The 18616-nt window shown below is 39.3% G+C and overlaps 1 protein-coding gene across 2 annotated transcripts in view; it reads right to left on the bottom strand.

Moving 5' to 3' along the window:
• efhc1 (EF-hand domain (C-terminal) containing 1) overlaps window positions 1–18616 on the bottom strand; it is a 67299-nt gene that overhangs the window by 2364 nt on the left and 46319 nt on the right. For both annotated transcript variants that reach the window (XM_028797186.2, XM_051924609.1), the window contains 4 exons: window positions 16738–16958; window positions 9151–9291; window positions 3974–4187; window positions 304–455 (listed from right to left, as the gene is read on the bottom strand). In XM_028797186.2, coding sequence (XP_028653019.1) covers window positions 304–455; window positions 3974–4187; window positions 9151–9291; window positions 16738–16958 — 728 coding nt within the window. The remainder of the gene's footprint in view (window positions 1–303; window positions 456–3973; window positions 4188–9150; window positions 9292–16737; window positions 16959–18616) is intronic.

Raw genomic sequence — 18616 nt, 5'->3', positions numbered from 1 at the left:
TCCTTTTATATTGTAAATGACCGGCTGCTGAAAGAATTTTATTTCGGTGTTCCCATGTGTCGTCCTCTCAGGTGACTCGGCGTAATATAAAAATACAGAAGAGTGATTTGACTTTGATTTTTTGCTTTTCCACGGCCTGGTCTTTGGCCTTTGGAACACACTAAAATAACAGCATCTAAATTTAAGTCATGAATGAACACCAGTATTGTAGCAGTGAGGGAGAAAAAGAATGCTATACCACGGCTGTGCTCTCCATTGATATTTTGAGATTTCTGACAATGTCGATTCAAAGCATATGCTTACCTACTCACTGCAGTTCATCAGTTGTATGGGGTTGTCCTTCACAACCTGTCTTATTGAATTCAACGTTTCCAATGGAATATTTTCAGCATTTGCTTCTAAGAACTTCAGCACATACTCATCTGCATTGGTCAGTCTAAACCAATGGCCAAATACTATGGAACAGATAAAAAGGATATGATTAGCTTGAAATTAACAATAGTAAGGAAGATGATTCCTGCATTATACCCACTGTTACTGGGATAGATGCAGACCCTCTTAATGCCAAAATATAGATACAAATTAGCACATATGTATCCTTCCTGTAAAATGCATCAGACAAATATTAAGTTGAACAGTCTCTTAACATTGTCTGCTGTGTGGTGACGTCAGTACAAATGCAAAGCAGGAAAGAACTCTGAAGCCAACACTCTATCTCTGTCGAGGCAAGAGGCTTTTGAGAAGTTTAAGACATCTTGGGTTTTTGATGCTCAGACGCACATGCAGGGTTGACGTGTCCATGAAAACCATTGTCTGGGCCAAAGATTTAGTGCCGAATTTAAGTGGCAGTACCCCCTTGAGTCAGTCTGGACCATGGAAGTGACTCGGTGGATGAGGTGGGAATGACCACACCAGCTGGGTTTAAATTAGCACCGCTCAAGAGGACAAGGTCACAACTCCACAACAAATGGAAAATAATTTGTCAAGGTATGGGTTTTGGTACAGCTAGACTAACCCCTCAGTTCAGAATGTTTGTTTGGTGGTTTCTGCCTTATTAGCCAATTAAACTGGCTTTTGTTTTGCCTAAAGATTAGTTTGGCACATCTGGGCAACTTTAAGCTAGGCATTGTTCATCTTACTAAAACTGAGTTATGCTTCTCAATTGCTGTCGAAAAAGTCTTGGTAGATTGAATCAACAAGGTGGTGAAATTGTGGCACAGAGGTAATGTCTCATGCCAACTCCAATGTGTCCCATAGCTGATAGTAGTTCTACATGACTAATACAGGGTACCACGTTTCATTTCTCTCTATTCTTTAAAAAAAAAAAAAATCTTGGAGGGAGAGTAGGGAGACGAGACGTCATCTTCTCGGAAGACAATCTGACGTCCCGCGAGAGACACTTTAACGTCCCGTGAGACAAGGCAGTGAGACAACATTTTAAAACAAGTTCACAGACATCTAACCTAGTAGTTGTTTGAATGCTTTTGGCAAACACACTTCATGTGCTCCCAGTTCTTAAAACAATGACAAGCAGAACAGAGCAACAAGCCAGCAGATGATCCGAACGCTTCTCCTTTGCATGCATTCAGCAGCCCCCCTCTTCACAATACGAGCAGCATTGTACGTCCTGCGAGAAAGAGATTTAACCACACCCAGGGCCGGAAATAAAGGACAAGTATTGTTTTTATAAAAGTTTTAAAGTAAAGGTGAAAATAATGCATATGTAACAATTCCCATGAAAATAACAATCTCTTTAAATTGTATATCCGGTAAATCAAACTTGGGGGTGGGCGAGCAGTTATTCCAAAATGGAATGGTTGGATTGAGTTCTGCTGACTGAACTTACTGCCAAGTTCTAGGAACAATAGTCTAGGACTTTTCTTATTCTTGTGGCATGGAGCAATAGTATTTTGCAATTCCCATTCATAGATGTGTACACTGCAGGCAGGAAAATGTGCACTTGTCCAGCACTGTACAGATAATTTGTATATACAGTATGTATGCGCACGCTCTAGAATAGTATACAGTACATATTATGTTCAAGAAAAAAGCCTGCATAATTGGTTGTAATTTGAAACATTTTGTGTTATGTTAATATTTGGCCTTGTTACCAGATTAACTTATCATACACTTGCAATAAGAAATGAGTTTGTGTATGTGTATATAACACAAATATGTTCTGAGATTTTGCCAGTAAGAAAGACATAAGATTCAAGATAAGGTTATTTTAGACAACAATCATGGCACTAGAGAATGCCGACATGTTTCATGTTGAGTAGCACATGCACATGAGAATTTCATTGTACAAAAATGCTACAACTCCATGATATTATTCTATTGTCAGCGCTTCGGTCAGTTGTAATGCTGTGTTCTTAAGCGCTTAACAAATAAAAATGGTATGGTATGGTATTGTGTGGCATTCCACTCCTGCTCTTCCTGTATCAAGGGGTACATGGGTGCAGCGATAACACAGTTCTCACTGTTACGCCACCTTCACTGGCCAGCACTGTTCACATCCATCCATCCATTTTCCAACCCGCTAAATCCGAACACAGGGTCACGGGGGGTCTGCTGGAGCCAATCCCAGCCAACACAGGGCGTGAGGCAGGAACCAATCCCGGGCAGGGCGCCAACCCACCACAGGGCACACACACACACATACACCCACACACCAAGCACACACTAGGGACAATTTAGAATTGCCAATCCACCTAACCTGCATGGCTTTGGACTGTGGGAGGAAACCGGAGCACCCGGAGGAAACCCACGCAGACACGATGAGAACATGCAAACTCCATGCAGGAAGGACTCTGTTCACATCCAGTGGAATAAATTTGGGTACTCATGGGGTTTTCGCCAAATTTCTTTCTCTTTGAAATCACAAAAACTGGAGTTCAGCAGACCAGGTTATGTTTTTCAAATCCTGAAATATGTTCTTTTATTCTTTGTTGCCAGAGTAACATCTTTATCGCAGAAATGACTGAATTTGATTGGGTGATTGGCTGGCAAGGTCTTTCGCATTCTGATATACAGAATGTCTTTTAGGATTACTGTTGTACTGTATTAAAAATTTATTTTGATTCTTAAATTAAGTAATTCATCTGTCTTTTTATACAAACGTTTCATTTTAATTTAGTTTAATCTTGCATTGATCTCTTTACAGAGTACAAACTTGAGGCTTTTACGTAAAATATATTCACAGTTATGGTATTAGTAAATTACAGTAGCACATTTCAACCAAAGGGCCAGCATTGGCTAGACTTTATTTGGGTGGCTGGCCATTCATAACTCGGCCAAGACACTGTGGTACATGAAAGCCCCAGTAAGGTTGCTACTTGTGATGTAGTCATGCTGTTGAGTTTGTTACCCTTTTTCATACCACTTTCAAAGCCTTGTAAATTGCTCATTCTTCCTTTGAATCTCAAATATGCATGCATATTTCCAGTGCCGGTCAAAGCCCATTTGTAGCCCTAGGCACTATTGACGGATGTCACCTCACGTTGTCCATAGTGGGTAGTCAGTATTATCATACTTCTACAATGTTTTCTAATTTTTTTTAAATATCACTTTAGAAAACATACGAATTACATTTAAGTCAATTCGAGTTCTCAAATTCATTTTATCTATTTAAAGGATCTGGGGAATCTAAGCCTATCCCTGTAGCATTGGGTGCTCAAATATTCACATCTCTTCAAGCTTTACAATACTTTTGCTTCTGTGAATACAAAATTGGTGAAAAAGCAACACTATCAACTTTTTTGCAAGACATTTGTCTCAAGTTCATGCAATAAATAGCTGCAGCTATGCAACTTGCCGATCGTAAGGGGACATATCTCCAAATGCATTTATGACTTGTTATACACACATAGGCTTTAAAGGAACATAACTCATAAAAGGTTACTGAATTATAATTGAAAGCACATTCTGAGATGGAAAATAAATTCTGGAGCCAGGTTATCATAATTAAATTTACCTTCTATGGTACTTCCAATTGCTAAATCAGACGGTCCATAGTACTGTGGGTTATCGATAGTTCCATCTGGTTTAGGAATACGTGTCTTCTCCAGAAATTTCCCTCCAATGGTCCCTGAGTTTCTTACTGGTGGCTCAAATATGCTGATCATGTCATTGGACAAGTAATAAGAGAGGATGAAGCGTCTTCCATGGTCTTCGGGATTTGGAGAGTCCTGTACAATACGAAATTAGAGTACATTCAGTTTTAACTTAAAAACATAGGTGTGTTAGTCAAAAACTATCCTCACATTTTTTTTAATCTTTTTTTTTTTTTTTATTCTGTTGGATTCATATGGAGTCATAAGTGCTGAACCTCACTATGGTAAAGTGATTGCATTCGGTCGGACTGCGAACTGATCCTTTCTCACAAGACTGTAGGCATCATCTTGTGCCTCAGAGCATCTCCACACATACCCATGTCAACCTTTTACTTTCTCAGCCATGACACACTTCCATATAAAATTTAAAAAATACATTACAACATGGGGAACTTCTTCCACACAGCTCTCCTGGGCTACCTAATATTAAGGTATTAGGGCTTTGCTGTTTTCCCACAATTTTTTAAATCTTTTCATTTTAATAGATTAGTGTCCACCAGCTGCAGACTACCAGTCTTTAGAAAACCTCTTCTTGTAATACACACTACACCTCCCAACATCACTACTTCACACACTGATGCCTGAGGACCTTTTGCTTTAAGCCATCACCACAGAATTTCCAGCATTCATCTTCATATTTAGCCCCCTAGGTATTATACTATCAGGCTACAACAAGAACAATTAAATATAAGTTGCCTTTTTTAGTTTAAATATAAATATACACAATAACATGCAGTGAATACACTTGACTTGAGCATTCCTAGTTTTCATCCTCTTTCTCTGTACATTTAGCATTCGTTTGCTCAGAGGCTGATGCGCTTGCTGCTTCCTGAGCAGCTCTTCTTTTCTGCACCCTAGTGGCCCGCTTCTTCTCTTCTTTCGTTGGCATCTTTTCTTGTTAAAACTGACTGTCAGTGTTTGTGTTACAATTATTTTGTATGTTTTCCTTAATTTTTCACTTAAGCTGGCACTTAAGTCTTCAATCTGCCTCGAGAATGATTTAAGATATGAAGAGGTGGGGGGAGTGACGGTGAAGGTGGGAGGGATGAGAACGGCACCCGTATGCATGCACCACATGGCTGCCCTGCTGACCATTGCTGAGTGTTGATTGTACAATAAAATAAAAGACAAAGAAGAGGAATAATCTTGGAGGTCAATCATCACTCCGAAAGCGGATAGTAGACGTCACGTAGTATATGTGTACCAAATTTCAGGTCAATAGGTCAAACGGTTTACAAGCTATAGGTGATTTAAAATCCTGGACAGACAAACGAACAGCCACGGTAGCGTATTATATAAGAAGTTTTAAATTTTATATGAAATTTTGCTTGAAATGTTACTTGTCCTTAGTTTTTTGTTGCTTTTTTTTTTTTTTTTTTTGTCGGTCCCCTCTGAACTATATTTCCCCCACACAACCACCTTTAACATTATTACTGTCTGGTGCAACCACTGCTTAGGAACATACTGTAGTACAAAAGTATGGCATTCTGGGCTTTCCATTCAGTAGTTTTTTATGTTTTAATATTTTTATTTATACCTCTTTATACCAAACAAAAAACACCTACCCATTTGAAAAAGTATTAGATTTTACTAGATTGTAAACAAAAATTGTTTATAACGGATCAGAGTTCATTTACAAAATTTTGTAAATCTCAACTTTTAGCTCCTGCTTATGCTGTAGGTCTTTTAATTGAGGCTAAGACTAACTAGTCTAACAATTTCACATTGGATAGTTGGTGCATCCCAAGTCACAATAGCCATTTTACGAGTGACGTTCAAAAAGTTTCTGCACTTTTAGATTTTCTTTGGAAACGGTGAAGGCGGGAGGAGTAGTAATTAGGCATTAAAAAGTTGGTACAATGCTAGGAAAATTGCATTGCAAATGAAGGTGACTATGTAGAAATGTGATGTAATTTGTTTTTGAAATCCTTAATAAATAGAGTTTAAAAAAAAAAAAAAAAGTGCGGAAACTTTTTGAACATCCCTCGTAATTTAATGACATTCTCAAAACTCACTTACTCCAAGGTTTGCATATCCTAGAAGCATTAGTCGTAGAACCAGACTTGAACAGAGTGACAGTCCACTGCAAGACCAACACACAGGGGTGGATCTACTATGAAGCTAATGAAACTTAAACTTCACGGTCCCTAATACTGGATGGGTCCCTGAAGCAACCTTAATTTTCATTACCCCAGAACTTGAAAACTACAAGGCATAGTGACTTTGACATGTGAGATAATCCAGTACAGCAATATTAATTAAAATCTGAGATGTAGTGGTTACATTTAAAAAATAAAAATGATACTGATCTGTTGTGGAACTCCCCTACTGAAGAAAGTAACAGTGGTTACCCAGAGCTCATTGCTGGTTACGAAAGGGCCTCCCATAACAGTTCAACCTTCAGGACCTCAAAAATGTAGGTTAGCCACTGCCCACACACATACTCGCACAATGACAGTTTTGTCTTTGGGGATGAGGGAGAAAACCCAAACTAACATGGAGAGAACTCCACACAAATAGCCAGAAGCAGGATTCAAACATAAGACACTGGATTTGTAAGGCAGCGACACTAAAGCTCGAGAGACTGAACGAGGAGTCTGAGTGTCTGGGCTTGGGAGAGTCCCGGATAAAAACCAAGATCCAGGCCTTTAATGACCTCTTGGGCACAGCCATCAGCAGTGTGTCAGTTTGCGGAGAGAGTGTTGACCTTGTTGAGAGGTTTACTTACCTGGACAGTGACATTCATGTCTCTGGTGACTCTTCCTATGAAGTCAGTAGACTGATTGGGAGAGCATAGGGGGGTCATGAGGTCGCTGGAAAGGGGTGTGTGGCGCTCCCGATATCTATGCAAAAGGATGAAGGTCCAAGTCTTTAGAGTCCTGGTGCTTCCTGTCTTGCTATATGGTTGTGAGACATGGATGCTATCCAGTGACCTGAGGCAAAGACTGGACTCCTTTGGTCCTGTGTCCCCTTGGAAAATCCTTGGGTACCGTTGGTTTGACTTTGTGTTGAATGAGCGGTTGCTCATGGAGTCCCGAATGAGTCACATTACCTGCCTTGTGAGAGAGCGTCAGTTACGGTACAACGACCATGTGGCGCATTTCCCCGAGGGTGATCCAGCTCGTAAGATCCTCATTGTTGGGGACCCAAGTGGCTGGACCAGGCCAAGGGGTTGCCCATGTAACACTGGCTGCGGCAGATAGAGGGTCATTTCTGGAGAGTGGGACTGGACTGCGTGTCTGCCTGGGGGGTTGCCAACTGGGATTCCGAGTTGTTTTGTCGTGTAGTGGGTGCGACAATGCACTGCACCGATGCATGCTCCCCAACTTGACTTGACTTGAAAGTTAACACTGTACCACCATGGCCATTTTGGATATACTAAGAATTGTAAGAGCCCAACAGTGACCAGGACTCTTTCCCATTGCTGCTCTGGAGAAGCCATTTTCCAAAGGCTCAAAAGAATTGACTAGTAGGCACAAGGGAGGAATCGGCATAACCATGCAGTAATGTACTTAAGTTTATACAGGGTAGGTGTGCGTAGATAATAGACTTAGCATAACTTCATAATATTCCGTTCTCAATGAAAATTATACATACAGTATGTGGCAATAGTAGATGAAATTGTTAATGAATTGTAAGTTTACAACTTTGTCCACCAGATGGTACTTTACTCCATGAGACTGATTTCGAAGGAAGATGTTAGTGTTATACTGTCCTGTTGAAAAGTGCCAGAAAACGAGTGTGTTTCGAATGCTCCATTAAATGAAATATTTTTTTAATTACTGTGCTTTTAGATCATTCTATTTTTGACATAATTTCTTATTCCTTTACAACTATAGTCTTGTAATATAACTGTTATTTTTATATTGAGAATGCCACTACCTCCTTACTCACTAGCACACCTACTATAGAAATTAAGAGTTACACTAATTGTTCAGGAAAAGATCAATGGCAAAATTTTGGAGAGAGAAAAAAGAAATAGTTTAGAAATGTTGTGTGTATAGCATTATATTTCCGGTGAACCATGGTTGACTGCAGTCCATGAACTTTTAAGGACTTTTTTCCATGTGCCATATATTTTGACTCCAAAGTGATTAATGGCTTTCTGGGATCACACAGTGGGTAGTGCTCTTGTCGCACACTGGAATTGAGTTAGTTTTCATTCCCAGTGCCTACACTCTTAAAAAGACTGCTTCTTTAATGGCACTTTCTGGTTCTTTACTGAGTTGTGTGATTCTTCATAGAACCATTGCTTCATAAGGCACCATTTCATGGTGGGGGTGGTTCATTGCATGTGAAGTTGGTTTATTCTGTTTTGACGAACTTTCTAACATGTAGGAAAAAAAAAAAAAACTTTTTTTTTTATGTTTGGTAGGCTACCTAGCCGGACACTAACAGATTAAGAGCACAAGGACTTAGCCTGTGTTATTGTATATAGCAAGAGTCCTTTAAAAATCATGAGCTGATTTCACAAATCTTTTATCATCTAGTCATGGTTATTTACTGTATGGATCCTATTATGGACCTAAATAAATAAGTTCTTTCTGGAACCTTCATGTGGATGGGTCCTTTGAGAACCAAAAATGGTTCCCCTAAGGCACCTCCCTGAAGATGTTTCCTGACACTTTTAAGAGTGTAGATACTCTTGTGTTTCTTTTTTTCATTCCAGATTAAGTAACAACCTCAAATCCCATTACTGCCAGAAGCGATCCTACCCCATTGGGCCCTTAACCAGAAAATTGCACCAGGGGTGCTGTACAATGGCTGACCCCTAAAGGTCATGCAAAAAGACAATTTCCCCTCGGGGATTAATAAAGTGTATCACATCAAAATAAAAAAATAGGCTTAAAATAATATGGGTGTCCTGTGATTGACTTGTAAACCTAAAAATGTGTTGTTAAGACGCTTTAACATTAGCTAGTGACATTGGTTCTAATTGTTTTCATTTTGTTTTTTGTTTTTTCCACCTGCAGTTTTTACCTTTGGGCCAAGTAAACACCTCACTTGTTTTCATACTACGACCTTATCACTCTCTTACCAGCTTAGCTTCATATCTCAGTATTTTGTGGTCATTTTCTAGTATCTTAATGAAATCTTTCTTGGGTGGTTGTGGAATGAGGGACAGGCAGTTTTGCAGAGAATCTTCCAATGACCCAAATCCATTATATGGAGGAATTTCCTGTGAAGATAACAAAGATTAAAAAGTAGATATATTTGAGAATTTTTGAGCAACATATTCATACTACAAAAAATATTATCATTTATTACCACTCCAGCAAGTTATTTAAGAATACAAAATACTGTGCTTTAAATTCTTTACAATGCTTTAAAGCATGCATGGATGCTAGTAAAACATACAAAATAAATACAGTACAATTGTATAAAACCATGTCTGTTTATGTTATTGCAAGTAAGGTGTTAGAGGATAAAAGGATAGTCAAATATCATGTAGCATAATAATTACTTGTATGCCCTATATGAGGTTCAGAATAACTTACAATAGTGCTGAAGTACTAGGGTGCTGTTCCGTGTTAGCCATTATGAAGGTAGCGAGAAGTCAAGCAAAATGACACCTTTTATTGGCTAACTAAAAAGATTACAATATGCAAGCTTCTGAGGCAACTCAGGCCCCTTCTTCAGGCAAAATGATATTGCCTGTATGTACAGTATACCCTATATACTTGCATTTAAGTTCTCCCGTGAATAAGTTGGAGCTTGATTTTCCCATATAATTTCCAGTATTTTATATTGGTCGAATGCAGAAAACTCACGCTATTGGTCCAAGAGATTATGATATGCTAACGCCCACCTGAGAGAGTAACCACGGAGCACAGTGTCTTTTTTTTTTCTTTCTATGTATTGTGCCTACGTGAACATACGGTAATACCCGAACTATTCTGAAGCGACATTTGCACTATTTTGTGTTTTTTGTATCTCATACCCTCATACACCTTTATCGTAAGAGCATCCCTTATCTGCGATGGAGCGTTCAATCAGAAGAAAATATGAAGCTGGCTTTAAATTAAAAGTCGTTGAAGTGGCAAAAGAAATTGATAACTGCGGTGCTGCAACAAAATACGATGTGTCTGAGAAACTGATGCGAGATTGGAGGAGGCAAGAAGATGTTAAAAACAAAAAAAAAAGTGTCGGATTTTTGAACGTGTGTATAAGTCGGGGTCTGATTTTATGATTGATTTTTACTTAAATGCGAGTATATATGGTAATATGTATATTGTATATGTATAACAGTGGTGAAGGATAACAAAGTGCCCTCCTATTTTGATGGCACAAAGAAAAAAATTGTGATGTAGTTTTTAGTGACACAGACTTTGGTGAGAGCTCAAACATTAAATCTAACAGAAAAGAAAACCATCACAGAAACTCAGTGAAGCTGGAAAAGACCTGGATTAGAAAAGAACAAATTAAGAAACACCACAAAGTATAACAAAGTGATCAAGAAATACAGGGAACAGAAACCAAAAAGGAAAGCAACAGGTAGCAAAACTGCTGATTACCAAACTTTATAATACTTGTGGGAAAAACAGAAGTCCAAGCAATTCAGAAGTGTCTGAAATTCTGATGACCTCTCTGTAGCATTTAGAATCCTTAAATGACAATAGTTGACTACAGAACACAACAAACACATGCACACAGAACTCCGTGAAGGAGCATGTGCTCCCATAGTGCCTTCAATCTAACAGCAACTTCAGCGGTGTTACAGTGACCAGACAGACAAAATCAAAACCAAAGGATCATCAGAAAAGCTAAAGTAAAATATAATTGATGCAAAAACCGTCTTTCAAGTGTCATACTTTAGAATTCTTTGTTAAACTTGCCCATAGAACTTTTGGTGAATTCCCCCGAGTAGTAAGGTTACAGAGGGTACACATTTGAGATCTTACAACTATAGCCATACTTATTTCTTTGTTGCACTCTAATAGGACCAAACTCTTTCTCTATATAGTAGTTACTCTTTGTAGTGTCTAAATAATTACTGTATCCCTGTATTCTTAAAGCTGGTCAAACCAGTCTTATAGAATGTGCACTGTCATTGATTTAACTTGATTAGGGCGTCTAACCATTCAAAACTCTTCTGTAGAAATAGTATGTTCTTCTGAACGCATATCTAAATCGTTTGCTGGATGTTTTTGCTGAAAGAGGCACTGGAGAAGAGAGAGATCTAAGTAGAAAGAAGTTGGTCTGGAACAAGTAGTAAGTGGCACACAGATAACTGAAAGATTCCTCACAGAGGCAACGGAAAAGTAATTTTCAATAAAAGGTTAAAGGATCAAAACTTGAGAAACACAAAACCAAGTAAATACAACCAGGAACTTGTGAAACAAAAGTTCAGGAATTAGAACCACAATGTAACCACATCTCACTTAAATACTACGTTATCTTGAAAAGAAACAAATCATATGGGAGAATGCTGTGAGTCAGAGATATACGGAGTGTTACACAATGAGAGAACCGAGTTGCACAACATCTTCTCTGTCGATGAGTGCTTATGCTACAATGCAACAGAGAATGACTTGGGGCAGAGTATTATCTGTTGTTTTAACAATATACAAGTCATTTGGAATAAAGTGTGCATAAAATACACCAAATATTAAATGTTAAAATTGTAAAAAAAAAAACAAAAAAAAAATGTACAGCTAGTGGAACAATAAGTAGATCTTATTGAACTAGCTGTGCTACCCGTCTACCACAGCTTAAAATCTCAGTAATCAACATTGACTTTAGTGTAAACGTTTGCAATGGTTCTGTCTCTGTTATATGCCATTTGGTATGGAAATTGGAAAAGCAGTGCTGATGTCTGTGATGTACCATCTATTGCAACGTGAAATGCAATGCATTTTATTACTAAAAATGTTGGTGATACACCATTTATTGGAATGATAGAGACATAGAAATCAGACGCACACACACAGACAGACACACAGATACTTATCCTTTTATTAAAATGGATACAATAATAATAATTCTTTACATTTTATATAGTGCTATTCTCAGTACTCAAGCATTTTACATAGTGAGTGGCGAAGCATCTTAACCACCACTAATGTGCCTCATCCATCTGGATAATGTGATAGCAGCTATTTGCACACTTCACATTAGCTGTTGGGTACTGAAATGAAGGGGTGAGAGTTAGTCAGCCAATCAGAGACAGGGGATGATCAGAGGGCCAGAATGGTTAGGCTGTGGTGGGCAATTTAGACAAGACATTGGGATACACCATATTCTGTACAAAGGATGGGCAGAGATCTTTATTGAACACTAAGACTCAGGACGTCAGTTTTACATCTCATCCAAAGAACAGCACCATTTTAACAACACAGTGTCCCCTTCGCTGCCCTGGGTCATTGGGATCCACACTCAGATCATGGGGGCCTCGCCATTCCTCTTCCTGTGGCAACCCAAGCATACTTAGCTTTAGGTGGATTACTTGTTCTGAGGTGCATGTGGTATGGCTGCTGGTAAGTCAATTCGGTTGATCGGAGGATAACTGCGGGCGGCATGGTGGCGCAGTGGGTAGCACTGCTGCCTCGCAGTTAGGAGACCCAGGTTCGCTTCCCGGGTCCTCCCTGCATGGAATTTGCATGTTCTCCCCGTGTCTGTGTGGGTTTCCTCAGGGTACTCCGGATTCCTCCCACAGTCCAAACACATGCAGGTTAGGTGCATTGGTGATCCTAAGTTGTCCCTAGTGTGTGCTTGGTGTGTGTGTGTGTGTGTGTGTGTGTGTGTGTGTGTGTGTGTGCGCTCTGTGCTGGCTGGGATTGGCTCCAGCAGACCCCCATGACCCTGTAGGTAGGATATAGCGGGTTGGATAATGGACGGATGGATGGATGGATAACTGCACACGTAACTGACTGATATTTTACGATCCTCAAACAGAATCCTGGCTCGGATGCTTTGTAAAAGGAGCTTGTGTGGGTGTCTTCTGTGGACTTTGATTTATTTTCATAGTCCAAAGATATGCTATTAGATCAGAGGTGTCAAATTCAGATCCTGGAGGGCCACAATGAGTGCTGGTTTTTAATTCCAGCCACTTTCTTAATTAGTAGCCAATTACTTCTGATAATGGAAAATTGTTTAAATTGCTTTAAAATATTTTGGTCTCTTGTTCATGTAGCTTGCTTTGTATCTATTATTTGACTACTGGGTAAGGAAGAAAGAAACAAAGAAATTGATCCAATTTGCACGTATGAGTTAGTTATGCAGTGAAATATATATTTCAATAAAATATCTGAAAAGAAAAAATAGAACATCTGAGAAATATATTGACTGTGCTTCCAGGGAAAAAAAGAAAATCAGTGGTGTGGCAGAATGACTGCAATAATGTGACATAGAATTAAATAGCAAGAAAAAAAATGGTGGCCCTTCTGAGTTTGATACGCCTGAGTTAGTTGGTCATCTGTTGGGCTTAGCATCTCTTGATTGTTTGGCTTCTGGTTAAGCAAAAAAAAAAAAATGAAGTGTTATGAATTTTAAAATGTAAGTCAATCTCTCTCTCTCCCTCCAGATTGGCAATACTGTATATATATCTGGTAGGTAACCACCCACACTATCAGATTGTGACACAGACTTCGAATGCCGTGAATGTAATTACCCCGATCTACATGCTGTCAAATAAACGAACCACACGCCGTGGCGCAACGTTAGGGGCATCGCCTCTGACGCTGACGTCCGAGGTTCGATTCCCGAGAGGGAGTGCAGTGGAGTGTGTACACCTGATGAGCCCAGAATGAGGGCGAAACACGAGTCGTGTACTCTTTGCATTTATTTGACAGTAAACTATTTTCAAACCATTCTATGATCTGCTCTTCACAAACTGAGGGCACCGTGGCGGATGTTAGCAGATTGCTGGCCAACCACAAAGCGTTACCTGGTAGGTAACCACCCACACTATCAGATTGTGACACAGACTTCGAATGCCGTGAATATATCTATATATATCTACAGGTGCTGGTCATAAAATTAGAATATCATGACAAAGTTGATTTATTTCAGTAATTCCATTCAAAAAGTGAAACTTGTATATTAGATTCATTCATTACACACAGACTGATGTATTTCAAATGTTTATTTCTTTTAATTTTGATGATTATAACTGACAACTAATGAAAGTCCCAAATTCAGTATCTCAGAAAATTAGAATATTGTGAAAAGGTTCAATATTGAAGACACCTGGTGCCACACTCTAATCAGCTAATTAACTCAAAACACCTGCAAAAGCCTTTAAATGGTCTCTCAGTCTAGTTCTGTAGGCTACACAATCATGGGGAAGACTGCTGACTTGACAGTTGTCCAAAAGACGACCACTGACACCTTGCACAAGGAGGGCAAGACACAAAAGGTCATTGCTAAAGAGGCTGGCTGTTCACAGAGCTCTGTGTCCAAGCACATTAATAGAGAGGCGAAGGGAAGGACAAGATGTGGTAGAAAAAAGTGTACAAGCAATAGGGATAACCGCACCCTGGAGAGGATTGTGAAACAAAACCCATTCAAAAATGTGGGGGAGATTCACAAAGAGTGGACTGCAGCTGGAGTCAGTGCTTCAAGAACCACCACGTACAGACGTATGCAAGACATGGGTTTCAGCTGTCGCATTCCTTGTGTCAAGCCACTCTTGAACAAGAGACCGCATCAGAAGCGTCTCGCCTTTGGACTGCTGCTGAAAGGTCCAAAGTTATGTTCTCTGATGAAAGTAAATTTTGCATTTCCTTTGGAAATCAAGGTCCCAGAGTCTGGAGGAAGAGAGGAGAGGCACAGAATCCACGTTACGTGAGGTCCAGTGTAAAGTTTCCACAGTCAGTGATGGTTTGGGGTGCCATGTCATCTGCTGGTGTTGGTCCATTGTGTTTTCTGAGGTCCAAGGTCAACGCAGCCGTCTACCAGGAAGTTTTAGAGCACTTCATGCTCCTTGCTGCTGATGAACTTTACGGAGATGCAGATTTCATTTTCCAACAGGACCTGGCACCTGCATACAGTGCCAAAGCTACCAGTACCTGGTTTAAGGACCATGGTATCCCTGTTCTTGATTGGCCAGCAAACTTGCCTGACCTTAACCCCATAGAAAATCTATGGGGTATTGTGAAGAGGAAGATGCAATACGCCAGACCCAACAATTCAGAAGAGCTGAAGGCCACTATCAGAGCAACATGGGCTCTCATAACACCTGAGCAGTGCCACAGACTGATCGACTCCATGCTACGCCGCATTGCTGCAGTAATCCAGGCCAAAGGAGCCCCAACTAAATATTGAGTGCTGTACATGCTCATACTTTTCATGTTCATACCTTTCAGTTGGACAACATTTCTAAAAATCCTTTTTTTGCATTGGTCTTAATTGATATTCTAATTTTCCGAGATACTGAATTTGGGACTTTCATTAGTTGTCAGTTATAATCATCAACATTAAAAGAAATAAACATTTGAAATACATCAGTCTGTGTGTAATGAATGAATCTAATATACAAGTTTCACTTTTTGAATGGAATTACTGAAATAAATCAACTTTGTCATGATATTCTAATTTTATGACCAGCACCTGTATATAAAATCCAACATCTGTCTGTCCTCTTTTCACGAGAGAACTACTTAATGGATTTAGGTCAGGTTTTTTTCTACAATTTGCTTGAACATTCTGGTTGATTTTGTGACCTCTCTCATCGCACAAAGAGTATCATAGTTCGCTTGCGGTACTGATTTATTTGCGTCAATCCGAGAGAGACACAGCGGGTCTGAGGGGAGAGAGGCATGACCCTCTTCACTCATGTGCTAGCCTTGGGGCATTCCTTACCTCCGCTTAGCTAGCGACATCTTTTTGTTTGTTTATTTTTAAAGTTTGTCCTGTTTCACTACTACGCGGGCGGAGCTGCGAGGAACGGCTAGTTATTAATAAAACAAAGGAAGGTGGTTTAATTTGCAGCCACAATTGGCTACCAATTAAAAAAAGTGACAGGAACAAAACCCTGCAGCCACTGCAGCCCTCCAGGATGCGAGTTGTCCCCCCTGCATTACATGGATTGGTTGACTCTGGTGTGAGTAAACAGGTGTGTGCCAGGGAGTGTGTTTTCTGAATCGTATCCAGGATTGACTAATATGTTTATCTCCTGATAATTTCTGCTTGCTTGTGATTTTGTACTTAAAAATGGCTAGATTTATGAACAGCTATAGGTATCTTTGAAAATAGATGTTAATCTCTCCTCTTTAGTATGTCCAGTTGCCCTTACACACTAGTATACCTTTTTTATTTTTTTGAACATGCTACAGAAACAGTAACACTAATTTATTTGATATATCCATTCATGTGTTGTTTTCAGTTATCTGTCATTTCATTCAGTTTCTACAACATTTTAGTTTCATTCGTTTTTTTTTTTTTAACTCTTTCTGATATAAATGTATCATTTTGTACATGAAGCCAGTACATACAGTATTGTATTGCATACGCTTCTGATTCTGTTAAGTAGTACTTAGTTTGTCTGTGCAGTTGAGCTATCTTCACAAGAAGATTTTTGAATAAACACATTAAAGGAGAAGAAAAAAGGAATCAAAACATTGATTTCAGTGAAATCCTGCACATCTAATATGAATTGGCCACATAGGTCAACTGTTTATCTTACCTTAGAAATGTCAGTTGTCTTTTTGTCACTAATATCAACTGGCTTCAATGGAACCTCTCCTAAGTGCTCCTGATAGTAATTTTTTGTGTACTGATCACAATCATAAATGAAAAATTTTCGTCCCATCATAGTGATGGTGTCTCCAACTTTGAAGTCCTTCGGAGAGTAATATTCTTTCACCTCTTGTTCGGACACCTCTAGCACACAAGATGGAAATGCATCTAGAAAGAGAAAACATATGTATTGTAGTGAACTAAATAGCAACATGTTTTGCCAAATGAAATCTTCAAAATAATGAAAAACAAAAACTACGTAATAAAAGCTGAATACAAAGTGGACTACAAATTGCATACTGTGGGATGAATCACTGAGTCCACTCGGGGTAACCAAGACGCAGCATTCCAGAGATGGCTAAGGGTATTTTGGACTGGCCTCTGACGTTGAAAGTAGTTCCAAAAGGCAATGGAAGAGGCAACCAGGGACGTACAATATTAGTTTAATTAATTAAAATGTCCATATACAAAAATCTGCAGTTTTACAGACGTAGGAAAATTTCAGCCATTCTGAGTAAAGTCCATCTAGGAAAGTTTATTTAAACAATGGGATTTTATAAATGAGAAGGCAGGGCTGATAGCCCATAGTGAAAACTTTAGGCACTGTCTGTTTCTCCATTTGATAAACCTTGAACCTTCAGTATTTATAAAAGGTTGGCAGGACGCTGGAGCCTCACTTGGGAAGCCAATTCATTACAGAACACATTCACGCTCAAACACACTCTCCCTCATAACCAGACAATTTAGAATTGACTGTTAGCCTAACATTCATGTCTTTGGATTGTGGGAGGAAAATCTTGAAGTTTTCGCTTTTGATACTGTAGCTGTTGATCTTTTATTTTGTGTTTTGCTCACATACATGTTCACCCCCATTTTTGTTCTAAATTGTCTTCCCACTAATTTATATGTATGTATTTCTTTTGTTAACACATGGTGCATTACATTCAAGCTGTGTTTGACATTTCTATACCATATATTTGTCATAATCATATATGTGTATCTCAACTAGATATGTTAAAGTACAGTGGTGGGAATAAGTATTGATCCCCTGCTGAATTTGTCAGTTTGCTCACTTAAAAAGAAATGAACAGTCACTAATTTTATGGTAGTTTAATTTTAACGAAGGGAGATGGAATATCAACCAAAAATCCAGAAAAACACATTACATAAAAGTTATAAATTGATTTGCAGGTCATTGAGTGAAATAAGTATTTGATCCCCTACAACCCAGCCAGAATTCTGGCTCCCACTGATTGACGATTACAATCAATCAATCAATCAATCAATCACAGATACTCCTGATCTCAACTTGTTATGCCTATGAAGCACACCTGTCCACAGAATCAATTTCTTCCATTCCAAGCTCTCCACCACCATGGACAAGATCAAAGAGCTGTCAAAGGACGTCGGGGACAGGATTGTAGACCTGCACAAGGCTGGAATGGGTGACGACCATCAGCAAGAAGCTTGGTGAGAAGGTGACAACTGTTGGTGTGATTATTCGGAAATGGAAGAAATATAAAATGACCATCAATCGCTCTCGGTCTGGAGCTCTATGCAAGATCTTGCCTTATGGGGTGAGGATGATCATGAGAAAGGTGAGGGATCAGCCCAAAACTACATGGGAGGAGCTTGTTAATGATCTGAAGGCAGTTGGGACCACAGTCACCAGGAACACCATTGGTAACACACTACGCCGTAATGGATTGAAATTTTGCAGCGCCTGTAAGGTCCCCTGCTCAAGAAGGCACATGTACAGGTCCGTCTTAAGTTTGCCAGTGAGCACTTTCTCACCTGGCTTCCTGCTGATGGACTTGTAGCCCATT

Source organism: Erpetoichthys calabaricus, chromosome 3 (genome assembly GCF_900747795.2).
Source record: "Erpetoichthys calabaricus chromosome 3, fErpCal1.3, whole genome shotgun sequence".
Taxonomy (NCBI): domain Eukaryota; kingdom Metazoa; phylum Chordata; class Cladistia; order Polypteriformes; family Polypteridae; genus Erpetoichthys; species Erpetoichthys calabaricus.
This window is presented reverse-complemented; position numbering and strand designations above follow the sequence as displayed.